Consider the following 17,841-nt stretch of genomic DNA (forward strand, 5'->3'; position numbering starts at 1 on the left):
AGGCATTCAGTATTTATCCTAAATTTAAATATGGAGATTTAATTTTACATCAGGGATGCAAAAGGCTTTTGGTTAAGAGTCACACATGGCATGCTGAGGAACTTGCTCCAATATATGGCAGAATCAAGACAACTTTGGTTTAGTTTCATTAAACTGATATACTATTATGTAATATTATGTAACAATATCTGTAGCCATCTAATACTTTCCTGCTTCTATGGGCTAAATGTAGGTTGCTTTCTCAAGTTTTGCATAATTGCAGATTCCAACATTTAGACTTGTTTCATTGTTCGTCAAAACAGATCAAACAAAAAGAAGATAGGATAAATTTTCAGGACAGAAATTCTTAAATAATTAACAGTTAGCTGTTACAGATGGCTAAAAATGGGCTTTCAGAGTAGAAGAATAAATTCTAAACTATTTTCTGTGGTGTCAAATACTGTTACATGCCCCATCCCCTCCTCTCAGCCCATGAAATTTTACAGCTTTTAAAGGTTACTTAATCATAGGAACTATTGCTGGTTTTTTGGCATTTCCAACAGGTGTGGCTGAAAGACCCTGAGGGTGGAGCATTGTTTTCCCTTCTCACAGGACCAGGTACTCACATGACCATGCTGATCCAGCTCATTGTTTGTGAGTTTCACTTTTTCAAATGATACCATCTGCTTCAGCATTTGTTCCCCAGTAAATGGAGAATCTGGATGCACATATAGCCTGGAAAGCCAAACAACAAAGCTCATCAAGGCCCAGCAAGCAGACAGAAAGATTGATAGATGCTTTCCATAAAACATGAGCACTTAAACTAGTAGACATCATCCTCAAAACTTCAATTCAGTTTGGCTAACTATAGACTCTTCTCTTAAACCCACACATAAGGAAAAAATAGCCAAAGAATAGATATAAATCTAAATGATACTTAGTTTTAGATGAAAAACTTCTAGAAGTAGAAGGAAATATTCAGCCACAGGATTTTGCAAGATATTTGCACCAAACAAATGAACCAAATAACAAAAGAACATTTTTTTATTATTAGAAGCTGATTTTTCTGAAAATTGACTCTTTGGATTTTTCCATTCTGAATATTATTTTTCCTTATTCTTTTCTATCGTGACTCATCTTTCCTAGTCTTTTAACAATTTTAAGTGATGATTTGTCTAAACGGAATAGAAATACTAGTTTCATACATAGAATTGCAGAAGGTGGGGGGTAGATGGAGACTTAAAAAGATAAACCTTAAATAACAGTATGCTGATATTACAGTTTAGAAAGAGGGGAAGTTACCTGTGTTTGATGAAATCAAAGATATTTCAATGTTACAGCCATCTCTCTGTGTTAAAGCATATTCTTTTTATGCTCAAAAACTTCAGGAAAGATTCCCATTATAAATCTGAAAATCTAGCAGTATACATAAATTTAGCACTAAACTATAGGAACCAATTATCTACTATGTTTTCCACATTAATTTGATTATTAAGACAGGTTTTTCTGGCCCTTCATGTATCAATCATATAAAATAATAGGATGCTTTCATATTAGGTGATCCAAGAAGACTTCTTTTACCAGCAATCCGAGCAATGATTCACAATGGACCTCTGGCCCTTTGCATTTAAAAATATTAATTAAAAGCTTACATAAAGTAAAAATAAAACAGCTACAGTAAAACATCAATGCATTATTATTCATAAAAATATTATGAAGCCACAGCTTATTATGATCTTGATTCAAAAATGGCTTTTCTGGCATAAAGCACTTTTTTTCTAGCCAGAAAAATAATATAAATTGCAAGAGGGTCCATGAAGGAAAAGAATATATTTTCTACTTGCATAGTTTTGACCCTCTCAGAGTATAGAAAAGACTTCATTCCATATTTTTGCTCTTGAAAAATTCTATATCCATATCCCTATATGAATAAGGACACAGCATGGCTTACTTACAAGCACACTGGATAAAACCAATCTGTAGAGCAGCAACCTCTGGTGAATTCCACTGAAATCAACAGGAAATTCTAATAAATATGACCAACATAAAACAGACCCACCAAGTACTTCATCTACTGGTCTCATCACAAATAAATGTTTCTATTTAAAGCTGTTATTCCCTGGACCTTTAGAAAGGCTCAGACATATTTTCATCTTTTCATGAATGTTTAATGTTTCCATATATGAAGTTTGGCCTCTATCTTTTTGTCCAAATTGACTACACTGTTTTTCTGTCCCAAAAGCTATTCTGAGCTTGAAATAACAACACATAGGTCAGAATACAATACAATTCTCTTACAACCATTCATTTAGTGACCATTTAAAGTTGCAACAGCACTGAAAAAAGTGACATGACCATTTTTCACATTTATGACTTTTGCAGCATTCCCATGATCATGTTATCAAATTTTGGTGCTTGGCAACCACCATGTATTTACAACATTACAACATTCCAAGGTCCTGGGAGTATTATTTGCAACATTTTTGGGGAGCTTCTGACAAGCAAAGTCAATGGGGGAAGCTAGATTTGCTTAACAACCATATGATTCACTTAATTTCAATTATTCACATAATGATCATGGCAAAATAATTGTAATATGGGGCACAACTTACTTAAAAATTGTCTTGCTTAGCAATGAAAATTTTGGGCTCAATTGTTGTAAGTCAAGGACTACCTGTATAGTCAGTGCATAAACAAGAAGTAGAGTAAGATATAGTGAATGTTCCCTCCCCACCATTGACTAATAATTGTTGTTAGAGCAATAGCTCAATTAGAACAGCATTTTTAAAATCATGGATTGAAAAGAGCAAAGGATTGTTTCTTTCATTTAAGGAAAAAGTAAACACTCTGAACTTGCACTTTAGCTATAATATAAAATCTCAGAAAAGATAGAAGAGGTACCAGCAAGCTAGAACTCATAAGGATGGTATCTCTTTCAGACTTTTGATTGGGTTAATAAGGCTATTTAAGCAATGACTCAAAATTGATTTGTTTTTCCTGAAGGAATTTTAACTTCATGCCACATACTGTACACACAGACAAAGTTGGAAAAGAACGATTTAATGGTCATCTGTGATGAAACATTATGAATGAGAATGCTTTCAAATGATGCTGGATAATCCTGGAAAATCCTTATTTATAATAGAGTTGGCAGATGTACTGCTGAAAGTTATTTCTGTATGAATGTCACCAAAGCTTACCTACATCAATGACTTTTTCTTTCTTTCTGAGTGCCCCTTATAGAAGAAATGAATATATAGGTCCTTCCGAGATCAACCAATGGAATTTAATTTCATCAACTTGCAAAACACAATTACTACTGTTTCAAAAAAATACATTTGGAAGTAAAAGCTTTAGAACCAAAGTTTTAGAACACAGATGGTGATCATGAAAAGACAAAGTCAAAACTGCCAAGGCTTAATACTAGAGTTTAACTTTTTCTTTCAGTTTAAATCACTGAGGTTTTTAGTTTAATCTGCAATAAGCTCGAATTGGAAAGCAGACAAACACATCACACTAAAAAGGGTTAAAGCTAGTGCAATCAGAGGATAATCTTTTTTTCTGAAGCATGCATACAAAACTTCTTTCCATAATGGTTATGATGGAACCTGTAATAAATGCAACTTCAAAGACTGGAAATTAACAGTTTCTTCAGATTTTAATATTTATGAAATACATTTTGTTCCTTGCAATTTTCTTCACAAGAGATCCTGCCTTGTTCAATAAAGGTTATTCCATAATAAATGGACACAAGTAACAACCTCTCAGTTGTGTTTATTAATTGAGACTAAAAAATAATAGAAAAGGATAACTAAAACATGTGATCTGAAAGATATCTTGAAAAAGAATAGCATTATTTTTCCTCCTGAAAAATAAGTGACTTATTTTAATACAACAAAAATGTTAAGAAAAGAACTGAATAGTTGAACAATAGGTTACATCACTTTGCATATTAGACAAAGGCCTTTTGTTACTGATTAATTTATGCCTAGAAATTTTAAGCATTTCAATGAATGAAAGGGGACAGAAAAGTATATACTGCTTCTGTGTCCGTAGAAACACATTTTGTATCCATAAGCATTCTTTTTCTGCTTATTCAGCTCCTGCTGTAATTTTTGGAAACCAAAGAAAATATTAATAGCAGAGGTGTGTATATGTGCACAAGTGTCTGCATGTATGTACATTATTTTCAAGTGAACTAACCTTGCAGGCAGAGGGGGGTCTGCTTTTCCAGCAACCAGCCAGGAAGATCTATGGTAGGCATATCTGTATCTCTTGTTGTCCACTGGAACAATATCCATAAGCACAATGAACTTGGCTTCTGGATCCACACCAGAAAAGGAAACCCTAATGGTTGGAAACATTCTTCTGAAACAGAATGAAATGAGAAAAAGAATACGTAAAGAGAATAATCCCTCATAATTGATTTAAGAAAACACAGCCTTACAGCATGGGAGAGAGGGGAAGGGTGTTTTCTTGTAATCTTTGTGTTTGGGGATTTTTAAAATAAGCCTTATTCATTATTCATTCATCTTATTCATTATAAGGCCAATGGACTCAGACTGTGTTGTAATTGACATATATGTCTGCTTTTGTCCCTTCCAGCCCTACTGGCATACACATTTCACAAATGGAAAAGAAGGGAGGCGGGTAAAGATTTCGGAAGGCAATAGAGATTCTCAAGAATTACAGCATTTTCAAAAGCAGAATAATATAGTAATCAACTGAATAGAGACTGTGCAAACACAGAGGGTACTTTTGTTGAGAGACAACTTATGGGCATAGAACCTAACATTGTCACCAGATGCATTTCCCTACACATCTAATTTTATAATATAGAAATAGTTGTAACTCTGGATCTTGAATAAATTGTAGAAGTATTACCCATTTAAGCTTCCATGACAGCTGAAGCAAATAATTATTTTCTCTGTATTGCACATATATAGAATAGAATTCTTTATTGGCCAGGTGTGATTGGACACACAAGGAATTTTTCTTTGGTAAATAAACTCTCAGTGTACATAAAGGAAAAATAAAATACATTCAGCAAGAATCATAAGATACACTTAGTGATAGTCATAGGTTACTAATAAGCAATCAAATCATACTAGAGAACAAATAAAACAATATAAATTGTAAAGATACATGTGGTTATAGTTATAAGTTGGAAGAGATAGGTGATAGGAAGGATGAGACGAATAATAGTAATACAGTCTTAATAAATAGTTTGAAAGTGTTATGGGAATTAGTTGTTTAGCAGAGTGATCACATTTGGGAAAAATGTTCTTGTGTCTAGTTGTTCTGGTGTTCAATGCCCTATAGCGTCATTTTGAGGGTAGAAATTGAAACAATTTATGTCCAGGATGTGAGGGGTATGTAGATATTTTCACAGCCCTCTTTTTCATTCATGCAGTACACAGGTCTTCAATGGAAGGCAGGTTTGTAGCAATTGTTTTTGTGTGTGTGTGTAGTTCTAATTATCTGTTGAAGTCTGTGTCTGTCTTGTTTGGTTGCAGAGCCAAACAAGACCGTTATAGAGGTGTGGATGACAGACTCAATAATTCTTCTGTAGAACTGAATCATCAGTTCTTTGGGCAGTTTGAGTTGGCGCAGAAAGAACATTCTTTGTTGTGCTTTTTTGATGATGTTTTTTATGTTAGGTGTTCATTTTAAGTCTTGAGATCATGATAGAACCTAGAAACTTTAAGGTCTCTACTGTTGATATTGTATTGTCTAGTATTGTAAGAGTTGGTAATATAGGAGGGTTTTTTTTCTGAAATCTACCACCATTTCTATAGTTTTGAGTGTATTTAGTTCAAGATTGTTCTGGTTGCACCACAAGGCTAGTTATTCAACCTCTCATCTGAATGCAGATTTGTTGTCTTGAATGAGACCAATTACTGTTGTATCATCTGCAAACTTCAGTATTTTAACAGAGGGATCCTTTGAGATGCAGTAATTGGTATATAGAAAGAAAAGAATGCAGTAAGCAGACAGCCCTGGGGGGCTCCTGTGCTAATTGTACAGGTATCTAATGTGATTTTGCCTAGGTTCATGAGAAACAATCTGGTGTCAGTAACTCATCTTGATTTTCACTTCAGAAATAAAAGGAAAATTTTTGGGAGGTGAAGGAGAGTCAGCAAACTTGCACTAGATATTTTTTAAAAAGGAGAAAATGTCTCAGTGTTGATGAAAATCACACATTTAATATGACTAAATAGCAGAATTCAAATAGGAAAGTGGAAGCAAAATAAGTTTTTATTGATGTGTTTAACTGGTTTTGATTTATATTTTGCTAATTTCCCCATAATTGTAGAGGGGAAGCTCCTTCTTGGTATGTATTTTGGTCTGCTATTTTTTTAAATATTCAGCATTATGGGGGTGGGGGTGTTATTGCTGAAAAAGTGCTTTAGAGATGCAAATTATTTAAAAAATTATCTGAATTCATATATCTATCGTGTAACAATTAAGTTACCAATTATCACTGGTAATTATCAGTGCCTGCCCACCTAACAATTTGAAAACATACAAATTCCAATAGATTAATAGGTACCATTTCAATAGGAAGATAACAGCATTCTGTACAGCCAGGCTGGCCACATGACCATGAAAAATGTCTTCAGATAACACTGGCTCCCATCAAGAAATGGAGATGAGCATGGCACCCTAGAGTTGGACGTGACTGGACAGGGAAACCTTTACCTTAATAAAGTAACTACCTCAGTCTGCAATTTCTTCATTTTATTTACTTCCAACTTGATGTCGCTAAATACAATTCTCTATTCTACATTCTGCATCACTCAATGCATTGATGAAGTAGAATCCAAACTATTAAAGTTTATGTCACAACAATAAAGTCCAATTGTGTTAATGATTAAGGTGACAATTCAACACACCCCATTCTTTACCTTCCTTTTTCATTAACTTTTAGGCTTCCTTGAATTCTTACATGTTATACCTTTATAGTTGGCAGTACCAACACATCTTGTGATTCTTGCAGACCAAAAAAATGTCTGCCAAACGTTTCTGTGAAGAACATTCATAATTAGTATCTAAAAATTTGTCTCAAATAACTTGTGACCAAGGTTACGTTTGGATGTAATGCTAGAAAATTTTACAAGAATCTTTCAAACAACCTCCTCCCAAGGTTTTTTTTTAAAAGCAAGTAAATCTTTTCCATCTGTATCTAATATATACCTTTAATTTAGTGTGGCTTAATAACTACTATAAATGTTTTTAAAAACAGGTTTCCCCTACGAATATTAAACATCAGGAAACTGACTTACAAGAGACTCATTGTGAGAATAAAATGACAAATGACAATAATTAGTTATTATTCTGAGCCAATGGAGGAAGATAATGTGGTATTAATAAGATCAGGTAAAGTACTTAGATTGCCTTTCTTTAGTCAGTACCATTGATTTGCAAGGATGACTGCACCATAAATCAGCATGAAAACAATAGAGCCAAGATTCAGAATGTTCTCCCATATCGGCTTCTAATTTATACTGGATTGTTTGGTTGGTTTTTCTCGAAGGCCACTATAACAAAAGTAATCCTTATAGTTTTTACCTTCATATTTAAAACCAAGGGTAGTATTTAGCTACTCAGCAGGGTTATGGAGTAAACTGATGCAAACAATCCAATGAGAAATAAACAAGTACATTAAATAATCCTGGAAAATTCTTTTAGCTCTGCATGGGACTCCTACATGAAACAGATGCTACAGAAACACGAAAACAATCTAATAAAACTAGTGATCATTCCTTTGTTATACATTCTGTCCTAAACAATGTCATAACTCTTCCATTTATGTGCAGATTGTAGTGTAGAGCGAGGAATAACAAAAATATTGGCACAGTAGTGTTGCAGAGTCTCTGATACGCACCAGTATTTAATGAACATTTTGGATATGATTCTATGCAGAGTAGGGAGGCTTCTAGACTCTGATGAATTAAATTTCCCAAAGTGTAATATTGGCTTTACTTTCCTAGTTGCAAATACAGTGTGTATTGAATTCCTATCATCCACAGATAACATATTTAGTCTAAAAGCAACAGATTGTTATTATCAGCTCAGCAGTTGGAGCTGAGAGGACTAATAGGTTAACATATCTAAGGCCTGGGATGGCTGTTTTGATCTTCAAAATTGGCTCAATCCTCTTTTGTTGTTCTGATTGCAAGAAACTAAAAACTGCTACTCCTCTGAAAATTGTTTCTGGTAAAATTCTCTCTATACCACCTTCCTCATTTTACAAGGGTTCTATCTAATTCATAAATTAGATTTGTTCCATTAAAATTATGGCTTGTTTTACAAAGATTTTCACTGTAGTCACTCTACTGCTTTCACTGAAATGTGCTTTTCTACTTCAAATTTCTTATTTTTATTTTACCTCAGATAAAAAAATCAACTGAAGATTTGCAGTACATTTTAATATACCAATGTAGTATAGCTGTTCAAATTGAAACAGAAAGTAACGGGAGACAATTTCTGATGGCTTACATTATACATTAATGAGCAATAGTAACTTTTCAGTGTCTGCTGTGGGTTAAAGGGCAAGTGTCCAATGTATGTTTATCACTGTGAGACTTTGACATCGACTATTAGTGCTTGTGTGAAACAGCCATCACAGATCAAAAATAGACCAAAAAGAACCATGTTATCTGACAACACTTCAAATGTAACACTTTTTTGTGGTGGCAATTATCCATTCAGCTGTGTGTCACTCAGTACTGTGGTGTAATAAAGCAATGACACAGTGAACAAATCAGCACCACTTTATTGTCTGACAAGATTTCTAGCACAGACTAGATGTTTAAATAATCGGAGGGATACATGACTGGCTTCCCTTCCATGCTTGTTCATAGACAATTTTAAATAAACTTAGCAAATGTTTTCTTCCACAAAGTCAAGTCAATCCAATTTTCATTAAAACTCAACTCAAAGCTAACTTTCCTGTAGCCATGTGCCTGGTGGTGCTTTCCATGGAGCTGATACATATCAGAGTGTGCTTCCCCTGGGAACTACGTAATGGTTTTTTAAAAATGTATTTCTTCCTATATTTTTACTGCTTCAAATACATGATTCCATGCAGCGTACAGACCAAGGTCATTATAAAAACAATTGAGCTGCTTAATACTACCAGAGACCTAATTACCAAAGGGAAAAGAAAAGAAAAGAAAAGAAAAGAAAAGAAAAGAAAAGAAAAGAAAAGAAAAGAAAAAAGCAGTGCTCTTCTGAATGCTAGGAGCAAGTTCCCCAGCTCTGGGGTTTCAGGGCCTGACCTAGCTTGTTGTTATTGTTAGTTATGAAGTCGTGTCTGACCCATCGCTACCCCATGAACAATGTTCCTCCAGGCCTTCCTGTCCTCTACCATCCTCCAGAGTCCATTTAAGCTTGTGCCTACTGCTTTAGTGACTCCATCCAGCCACCTCATTTTCTGCCATCCTTTTCTTCTTTTGCCCTCAATCTTTCCCAGCATTAGGCAAACTCCTTGCCAAACTCCTTTTTCCATTTTGAACCAATCAATGGTTCTGTTTCCGTTCTCACTGTTGCTTCTTGACCCCATATAGGTTTCCCAAGAGACAAATAAGATGGTCTGATATTCCTATATCTTTAAGGACTTGCCACAATTTGTTGTGATCCACACAATCAAAGGCTTTAGGGAACTCCCTAGCTTTCTCCATGATCCAGCATATGTTGGCAATTTGATCTCTAGTTCCTCTGCCTCTTCGAAATCCTGACTGTACTTCTGGTAGTTCTCGATCCACATACTGCTGGAGCCTAGCTTGTAGGATTTTGAGCATAACTTTGCTAACATGTGAAATGAATGCAGTGGTGCAGTAGTTTGAACATTCTTTGTCATTGCCCTTCTTTGGAATTGGAATGTAAACTGACTTTTTCCAATCCTGTGGCCACTGTTGAGTTTTCCAAATTTGCTGCCAAATTGAGTGTAGCACTTTTACTGCATTGTCTTTTAAGATTTTGAATAGCTCAGCTGCAATATTATCATTTCCACTAGCTTTGTTGTTGCTCAGATTTCCTAAGGCCCATTTGACTTCAGATTCTAGGATGTCTGGCTCATGGTCAGTGGTCACTCCATTGTGGTTATCAGGGACATTAAGCTTGTTCCTGTAGAGTTCCTCTGTGTAGTTTTCCTAACTCTTCTTAATCTCTTCTATCTGTGTTAGGTCCTTGTCATTTTGGTCCTTTATCATGCCTATCTTTGCATGAAACGTTCCCTTCATATCTCCAATTTTCTTGAAGACATCTCTGGTCCTCCATATTCTATTGTTTTCTTCTATTTCTTTTCACTGTTCATTTAAGAAGGCATTCTTATCTCTTCTAGCTATTCTCTGGAATTCTGCATTCAATTGGGTGTATCTTTCTCTTTCTCCCTTGCCTTTCGCTTCCTCTCTTAAGCTATTTGCAAAGTTTCCTCAGATAGCCATTTTTCTTTCTTGCATTTCTTTTTCTGTGGGATGGTTTTAGTTGCTACCTCTTGTACAATGTTGCAAACCTCCACCCATACTTCTTCAGGCACTCTATCAGATCCAATTCCTTAAATCTATTTGTCACCTCTACATCAGGGATATGATTTAGTTCATACCTGAGTGGCCTAATGCTTTTCCTTACTTTCTTCAATTGAAGCCTAAATTTTGCAACAAGAAGCTCGTGATCTGAGCCACAGTCAGTCCTGGTCTTGCTTTTTACTGACTGTATAGAGCTTCTCCATCTTTGGCTGCAGAGCACATAATCAATCTGATTTCTGTGTTGACCATCTGATGATGTCCATATGTAGACTCGTGTCTTGGATTGTTGGAAAAGAGCGTCTACTATGACCATCATATTCTCTTGACAAAATTCTATTAGACTGTGCCCTGCTTCATTTTGCACTCTACTTGCCTGTTATTCCACTTAACTTTTGGCTTCCTACTTTAGCATTCCAATACCCCATGATAATTATTTTTTGGTGTCAATTCTATAAGGCGCTGTAGGGCTTCATAGAACTGATCAATTTCATCCTCTTCAGCACCAGTGGTTGGGGCACAGACTTGGACTACTGTGATATTGAATGATTTGCCTTGGATTCAAACTGAGATCATTCTGTCATTTTGGGGATTATATCCCAGTATTGCTTTTCCTATTTTTTTTATTGACTATGAGGGCTGCTCCATTTCTTCTGAAGGATTCTTGCCCATAGTAGTATACCTGATCATCTGAATTCACCCATTCCTGTCCATTTTAGTTCACCGATTCCTAAGATGTCAATGTTCAGTCTTGTCACCTTGTTTGACCACATCCAGCTTACCTTGATTCATGGATCTTACATTCCAGGTCCCTATGCAGTATAGCTCTTTACAGCATCAGACTTTCCTTTCACCACCAGATACATCCACAGCTGAGAGTCCTTTCAGCTTTGGTCCAGTCGCTTCATTCTTACTAGTGCTACTAGTACTAGCCCTCTGCTCTTCCCCACTAGCATATTGGACATCTTCCAACCTGAAGGGCTAATCTTTCAGTGTTTTTACCTTTTGGTACTGTCCATAGGGTTTGCATGGCAAATATACTGGGTTGCCATTTCCTTCTCCAGTGGATCACATTTTGTCAGAGCTCTCTGTTTATGACCTGTCTATCTTGGGTGGCCCTGCATGGCATAGCTCATAGCTTCATTGAGCTATGCAAGCCCTTTGCCATAACAAGGGAGTAATCCATGAAGGAGGTTTAAGCTTAAGCTGTGCTAAAACTACAAATTCCAGAAATCCCAGCAATTGTCACTTTTCCTAAGCAATTGTAGAAAATTATCACACGTCTGAATGGTACCAGCTGTGGGTAACATGCCCCAAACCCTGCCAAGCAATATTCCAGTCTTACCTTCCTGATTTTGTGATTATCATCTCAGTCCCTAGTTCATGGAATTTGTCCCAAAGGTCTTTAGTTTCCAAATTGCAGGAGATCTTAGCCATCTCCTCACTAGGAATAACTGGAGTGGTGGGGATTAGTGGCTCTGTGCAGAGAGAGGAAGGGCTGCTACTGCTGCTGAAATCCCCATGGGTGTCCAAGTTTGGCAAATCACTCAGAGGCTGAGAACAAGATGAATTCTCCACGAATTGCTCTGAAAAGAGGACAAAAAGAAAAGCAAGAGGCTGGTGAGAAGATCCACCATGGTTTTGTGTGTGGGAGGGCTGCAAGTAGCTGATCTGGCTGGTTGCACATAAAGCTGCAATCCCAGAGCTGTAGACTAAAATTTAAAGATGACCAAAACTACTATAAGAATCCAATGGCAATATGCTCCTATGGAGCTGTCTACTCATGGAGTCTCCTTGAGTCAAGCTCCATGGAGGGAAAGCTTCCCATCTTAATTAAATAAAGCCAAAACAAATAGTCCTAAATGTGGCTGGACTAATCAGAAATGAAGCTGACTGATTCCAATATCAAGTAAAAACCTGGACATGAAACTGACCAGCTTTGGGAAAATACTTTCAAAGCCCAGAAATGAAACTGAACAAATTTTAAAATGACTTCCTTTTGATTGATAAATGAGGCTTCAACTTTGAATATAGTTTATTATCTCCTTCCCATTTCTCCCTTAAGAGAGATCAGAGGTGATATTCAGCCAGTTCTGACAGGTTCTGCAGAACCGGTAGTGGAAATTTTGAGTAGTTCTGAGAACCGGCAAATACCATTTCTCATTGGCCCCACCCCCATCTATTCTCTGCCTCCTGAGTCCCAGCTGATCAGCTGGTCTTCTTTTGTTGCCCTGCACAGGAGAACAGAGCTGGAAAGCAGGTTAGTGGGGTGGGGAAGGAATTGAAATTTTGCAGTATCCTTCCCCTGGAGTGGGGTGGAAATGGGGATATTACAGTATCCTTCCCCTGCCATGCCCACCAAGCCATGCCCACAGATCCGGTAGTAAAATAATTTGAATACCACAAAGAGAGATCATTAACAATCGGAAAGCTGAGCACTGGAACTCCAGCAGAAATTTAGCACTCCTGAATTTTAGGTTAAGAATTTCTAAAACTAAAAGAAATGGATTTATGTTAATCTTCTCCAGAAAATGAAACAAAAGGACTGATCAATTTTACACAATAAATTCACTCTAATGTCTAATAATCATGGCAGCTTTTGTGAACTTGGCTTCTAATAAAATTTGTTAGTCGGAAAAGGTACTGCCAGACTGATATTTTTTCTTTAACATAGCTTTCTTCTTACAATGGGAATCAACAGTAATGGAAAGGGGTGGGGAAGGGAGAAAAAGAAAGAAAGAAGTCATCTAGTGGGGTTCTGCTTCTGTTTTTACATCTTGTTGATTCTGCAAGATTTTAATTCAGAAAAAAGATAGCCTATTCTCCAAATATATTTGCATTTATAATTGGATTTACAATATTCCCGTGAATGGCAAAGTGTCAATGCCAGTGAATAGAAGGATTTATGATGATCTCCATCCCCATCAAAATCTGGCAGAAAATCCAGGAACTGTTTAGATAGAAACATTTATAGGTTTATGCAATTCCTAGTTGATTTTTATCCTTGCATAAAGAAAACTAGACCATCAGAGCAGCTACTATATCCAGTTTTCTACTTATAGAGGTACTTGCTAGTTAAACAGCATTCAGTAACAAAATTATAGAGCAATTTCAGCATCTCACAAAATGTTGGGAGGTCAGAATAATTCAAACGGGGAGGGTGGCTGTTATATGTCTTTAATTTCAATTCTTTTGAGGGGAAAAAAGATTTTCCTACATGAATTGCCCAGAAGAATTTTAGACCCCACATAGCTAGTTGCAGTGTGCAACCACTTCTCTTGTGGGATTTATTTATTTATTTAGCACGTTTTAGCAGGGATCATTAAGGTGGCAGCCTGCCTTCTCTGTGAACATTTTTTTCAAACTTCCGAGCTGCCAACCTCAGCTGTGCGCAGGCCCAGCGTGCGCCTTACCACGTGAGCCACCGCAGCCCCCTCTCTTGGGAAACAACATAAAAGTGAAAATAAGCTATCACTGATCCATCATAGATGGACAATGGGAGTGCTACTGGTTTTAAATAATATTTTGTGAATTCCCAGAACCTTGGTCAGAAATCATTGGTTTAACTGGGTGTTGTCTTTAGGAAACTTGTTGGATATATGTTACAAATCTGGTTTATTCAGCAGGTGGTTTTACAGGGCAGAGGCAGCCCTGTCAATAGGTCCAACTTTAACAATCTTTAGATTTCAGAGATATATTAATAGTGTCATTTTAAATACATTTGCTAGAGGTCAGTGAACACAATGACATTTAATTCCAATCTGTGATGCAGATTGCATCACTTAAATATGTGGCCATTTTCCTCCAAAAATGGCTGCTTTAGAAGAGGCTTGCTCACTGAGAACTTAACCATACTCGATTCACTTGATTTCAGTTTTCTGGAAACATTGCTCAATCATAAAGGAATCAAGTTGGGTAGGTTCATATAGCCCACTAGTTGCTGACTTCCCATAAATCTGCTTGCAAGATTGTTAGAAGAAAAGCAGAATGGAAAACCCTGCCCAGTACTTTGAGTTGTTAAAGAAAAATCTAGAATTAATATAGATGAGCCTTGTGCAAAATAATTGCAGACCCACAATCTTGCAGTCAAAATGAACTCATGAAACCTTTACTTCATTTTACTCTGATTTGACTTTCCCCTCATTAGGAAGAAGAGGCTGTATGAAATAGTGGAGGAGCAAGTCTGGAGAAATCCAGATTCAAATCCTGGTTTCTACCAAGAATCCCAGAAACTGACCCATAGGTTTTTAGCCCAATCTTTTAGAATAGTCAAGATAAAAGGGAAACAGAGAAAACCTTGAGCTCCATGAAGGAAGGGCAGGCTACACATTCAATTAAAAGACAAAAATAGGAAAGAATTGGTGAGATGGTTTACTAGATGTGGTGATGGAGTAGAGAGAACCAAAAAAACGGTCACTCCAAGAATGATCAAGATACCCAGAAGGCAATCCACCTAGCTAGCTCAAAACTGCCAGAAACCATGTGCTTAAGTCTGCTTAATAGTTAATACACCACTGGGGAGGGGGTCCTGGACTAATAGGATCCATGCTGTGTAAGCACATTAGATGATGCCTTGGTTTCCAAGTCATGGGAATCAGGGAAATAAATGAGTGAAATGCCCAAGACAATCTTTGGCATTTTCTCATGAGTGATTTACAACTTCAACTGGTCGCAATGGTTGGGTGATGCTATAAATCACAATCAGCTTTCAGCACTCTACAAATTTAGATGAGGTGACTTTTTCCTGAGTAGATGCACACCAGACAGCAGTTTGGAAATGTCCAGTGCCTGTAGAATATTAGGTCCTATAAAGGGCTTCTAGAGAATTGTGATATCGCAGACCAATTACTAACAAATACTGACTTTTCTGGAATCCCTAAAACTGAAGATAATCCCAAATGCTTATTCTGACTTTTTTGATGTTTATTCCTCTGGAATCCCGATTTTCCCAGGGGAAAGCTCCTGGGAAATAAACAGCTCACAACTATTCAGATGTTTGAAATTCATCTTATTGGCAAAGTCCACTTAAAAGCTGAATGTTTGACTGTCTGAAACTAGCATGTCTGAATCAGTCCAGCATGAAATTATATTCCTTTCATAATGTTATTTACCAGGAACAAATAATTCTCATGTCCAAGAAATTAATAGTAATAAAGGAACCAAGTTCGTTTTTCTGGAACTCTACCTGACTGACCTGGTCAAAAATAACATATTTCACTTAAGCCCCAGTTCCACCCCCAATTCAGCCAACAATAGAAAATCTTCTTGATCTCAAACCTGCAACTCAGCCTTATTTGCAAATCTTTCTTGAGACTGCAGTGGAGTCTGAAAAGCAGAAATCAATTTTTAACCCAGAAATTACACTAGAAAACTTCACTTATCTAAGCAATTGTAAATTTAAATAAAATCAAGCAGCATTGGGTCAGCATCTGCAGGGTCTGCCGCCTAGAAGATATTCAGCAGTCAGAACTCCTAAAAATGGAACGAACTGGATCAGGCCACTGAACCACTTAGCCCAGATGTAAAGGACAGAAATCCTTTGTTGCTCTTTAGAGAAATGTGGCAAATAACTTACTTCATGCTCATCAAATAAATATGGCAAAGCCTGGAAGGTTACTCTATTTGGCTTAACAGGATAGGAGAACTTGGGTGGATCCAGGCGAGCATCCCATTGATGTCAGTGGATATCTCTCTCTCTCCCCTCCCTCCCCCCCTCTCTATATGGAAGCTCGCAGCTAAAAAAAAAAAAGGACTTCCTACACAGAGATCAACAGGGACAGGATAAAGACAAGAGTCCGTCCCATCGACTTCAACAATACTTGGGCTTAACTAATAAAACAGAATATCCCCTATCACTCAGAACATCCCCCATCAGCTTATTTCCCAGTTGTCCTATACAAAGTCTAGTAGATTTTAAAGCAGCTCTGTATAATTTAGCTCTTTGTGAGTCAATTCTAAAGTTTTTTTAATGTTTGTTTTGAAAACTGAAATGAAAGGAAGAAACTCACATTTCTAGGAGCCCAGCCAGGAGAAAGACAGATATGCAATCGTACTCTTTTATAACTAAAAAAAACAACATCCAACCTATTTTCTGTCTGTTCTGCATTTATCGGAGCTCAAACCTCATTAAAAAAAACTTTCCCAAAACTTCATCCCCAAAAAGATAAAAAGGCAGTTTAAGGCATTTTAAAATTCTCTGCAGTTAATTAAAAAGGAATTTTTTTAACACAGGTTTTGTTTATATGGTCACTTTTTAACATAAGACTGAAAGTATCCCCCCCATTGCTCTTTGAAAAATGTGTTCAGTTTTTGTAAAATGCACTATTTTTCTCTAGTAGTTAGGAAGGCGGATAACGAAGCAGAAGAGAAGTGTTTCCTTTTTTTGCTCAGCAATGTTTGTGAACAACTCTAAAGACAGTGTTGTGGCTGCTATTTCATGGCTTTATTTTTGCAAGTTTTCAAAACAAAATTATGGAAAATCGTTTAAAGGTAATAACTGGAGGAAAATTGGCTTTTTTAAAGGAAATCCATCAGGGCGGAGATCTATTAAAGTTTGTGAAAAATACCACCAACTCATTCAGCTTCAATCATTTTTAAAATGTTCTTGTCCTTAAGTTTGTACACCGTTTCAAGACTGATAGCAATTTCTCTTAAAAATCATGGATACATTTCCAAATGGAAATCTTAAGGATCTGGCAATAAATTGATGAATTTAAAGCTCCAATCGGGAATTGTTTATTAGATGAAAAAAATCCCCTTGAATTCAGCCAGTATTGTTTGCAATTCGGAGTAAATCCAATTATCTTAGCACCACTCCCTGAACGTTAGTAAATACACTGATTCATTCTATGTGATTGCGTTCCTTCATCAGCAATATAGAGCGCAAAGAGTTCCAGCAATTATCTGGAAATCGGTCCTACTTGAAACCAAGGATACTTGTTGTCACTACAATGATTGGGGGCAGATCTTGTTTATTCAAATTATGATCTGATCCTGTGCCTTCATATTTGGAAACAAGACCCACTAATTTAAATGGGACTTTCAGTGTCATTCTATGTTCTCACATCACCGTATTCCAGAATAGTACGGATGCCATTATATCATACTTATGGTGGGAATTGGAATGTTATCGATTCCCCTTACTGTATGTAGCCTTGTACATTTCTATCGAATGCCCAACAATTATAAGAGGCTGTATAGATCCTTGTACTTTAAAATGCAGCCAAGTGTCAATGGGGCAGAACTTTGATTAATTTTATAAGGCAGGAATTACAAAATAAGGTGGACGAAGAAAACAGATTTTTGTTCTACTTTCTTTGGCTGCTGAACCATG

The 17,841-nt window shown here is 36.6% G+C and overlaps 1 protein-coding gene across 1 annotated transcript in view; it reads right to left on the minus strand.

The window, feature by feature from the left end:
* Positions 1 to 17,841, minus strand: part of TBX20 (T-box transcription factor 20) — an 82,838-nt gene that overhangs the window by 40,173 nt on the left and 24,824 nt on the right. Inside the window, exons 4-6 of the mRNA XM_087947322.1 lie at positions 11,854 to 12,094; positions 4,183 to 4,347; positions 606 to 714 (exon numbers count right to left, since the gene is read on the minus strand). Of these exons, the coding sequence (XP_087803448.1) occupies positions 606 to 714; positions 4,183 to 4,347; positions 11,854 to 12,094 (515 nt within the window). The remainder of the gene's footprint in view (positions 1 to 605; positions 715 to 4,182; positions 4,348 to 11,853; positions 12,095 to 17,841) is intronic.

Source organism: Notechis scutatus, chromosome Z (assembly GCF_049901735.1).
Source record: "Notechis scutatus isolate UNSWTSFEM ecotype Mainland chromosome Z, rNotScu1.2, whole genome shotgun sequence".
Taxonomy (NCBI): Eukaryota; Metazoa; Chordata; class Lepidosauria; order Squamata; family Elapidae; genus Notechis; species Notechis scutatus.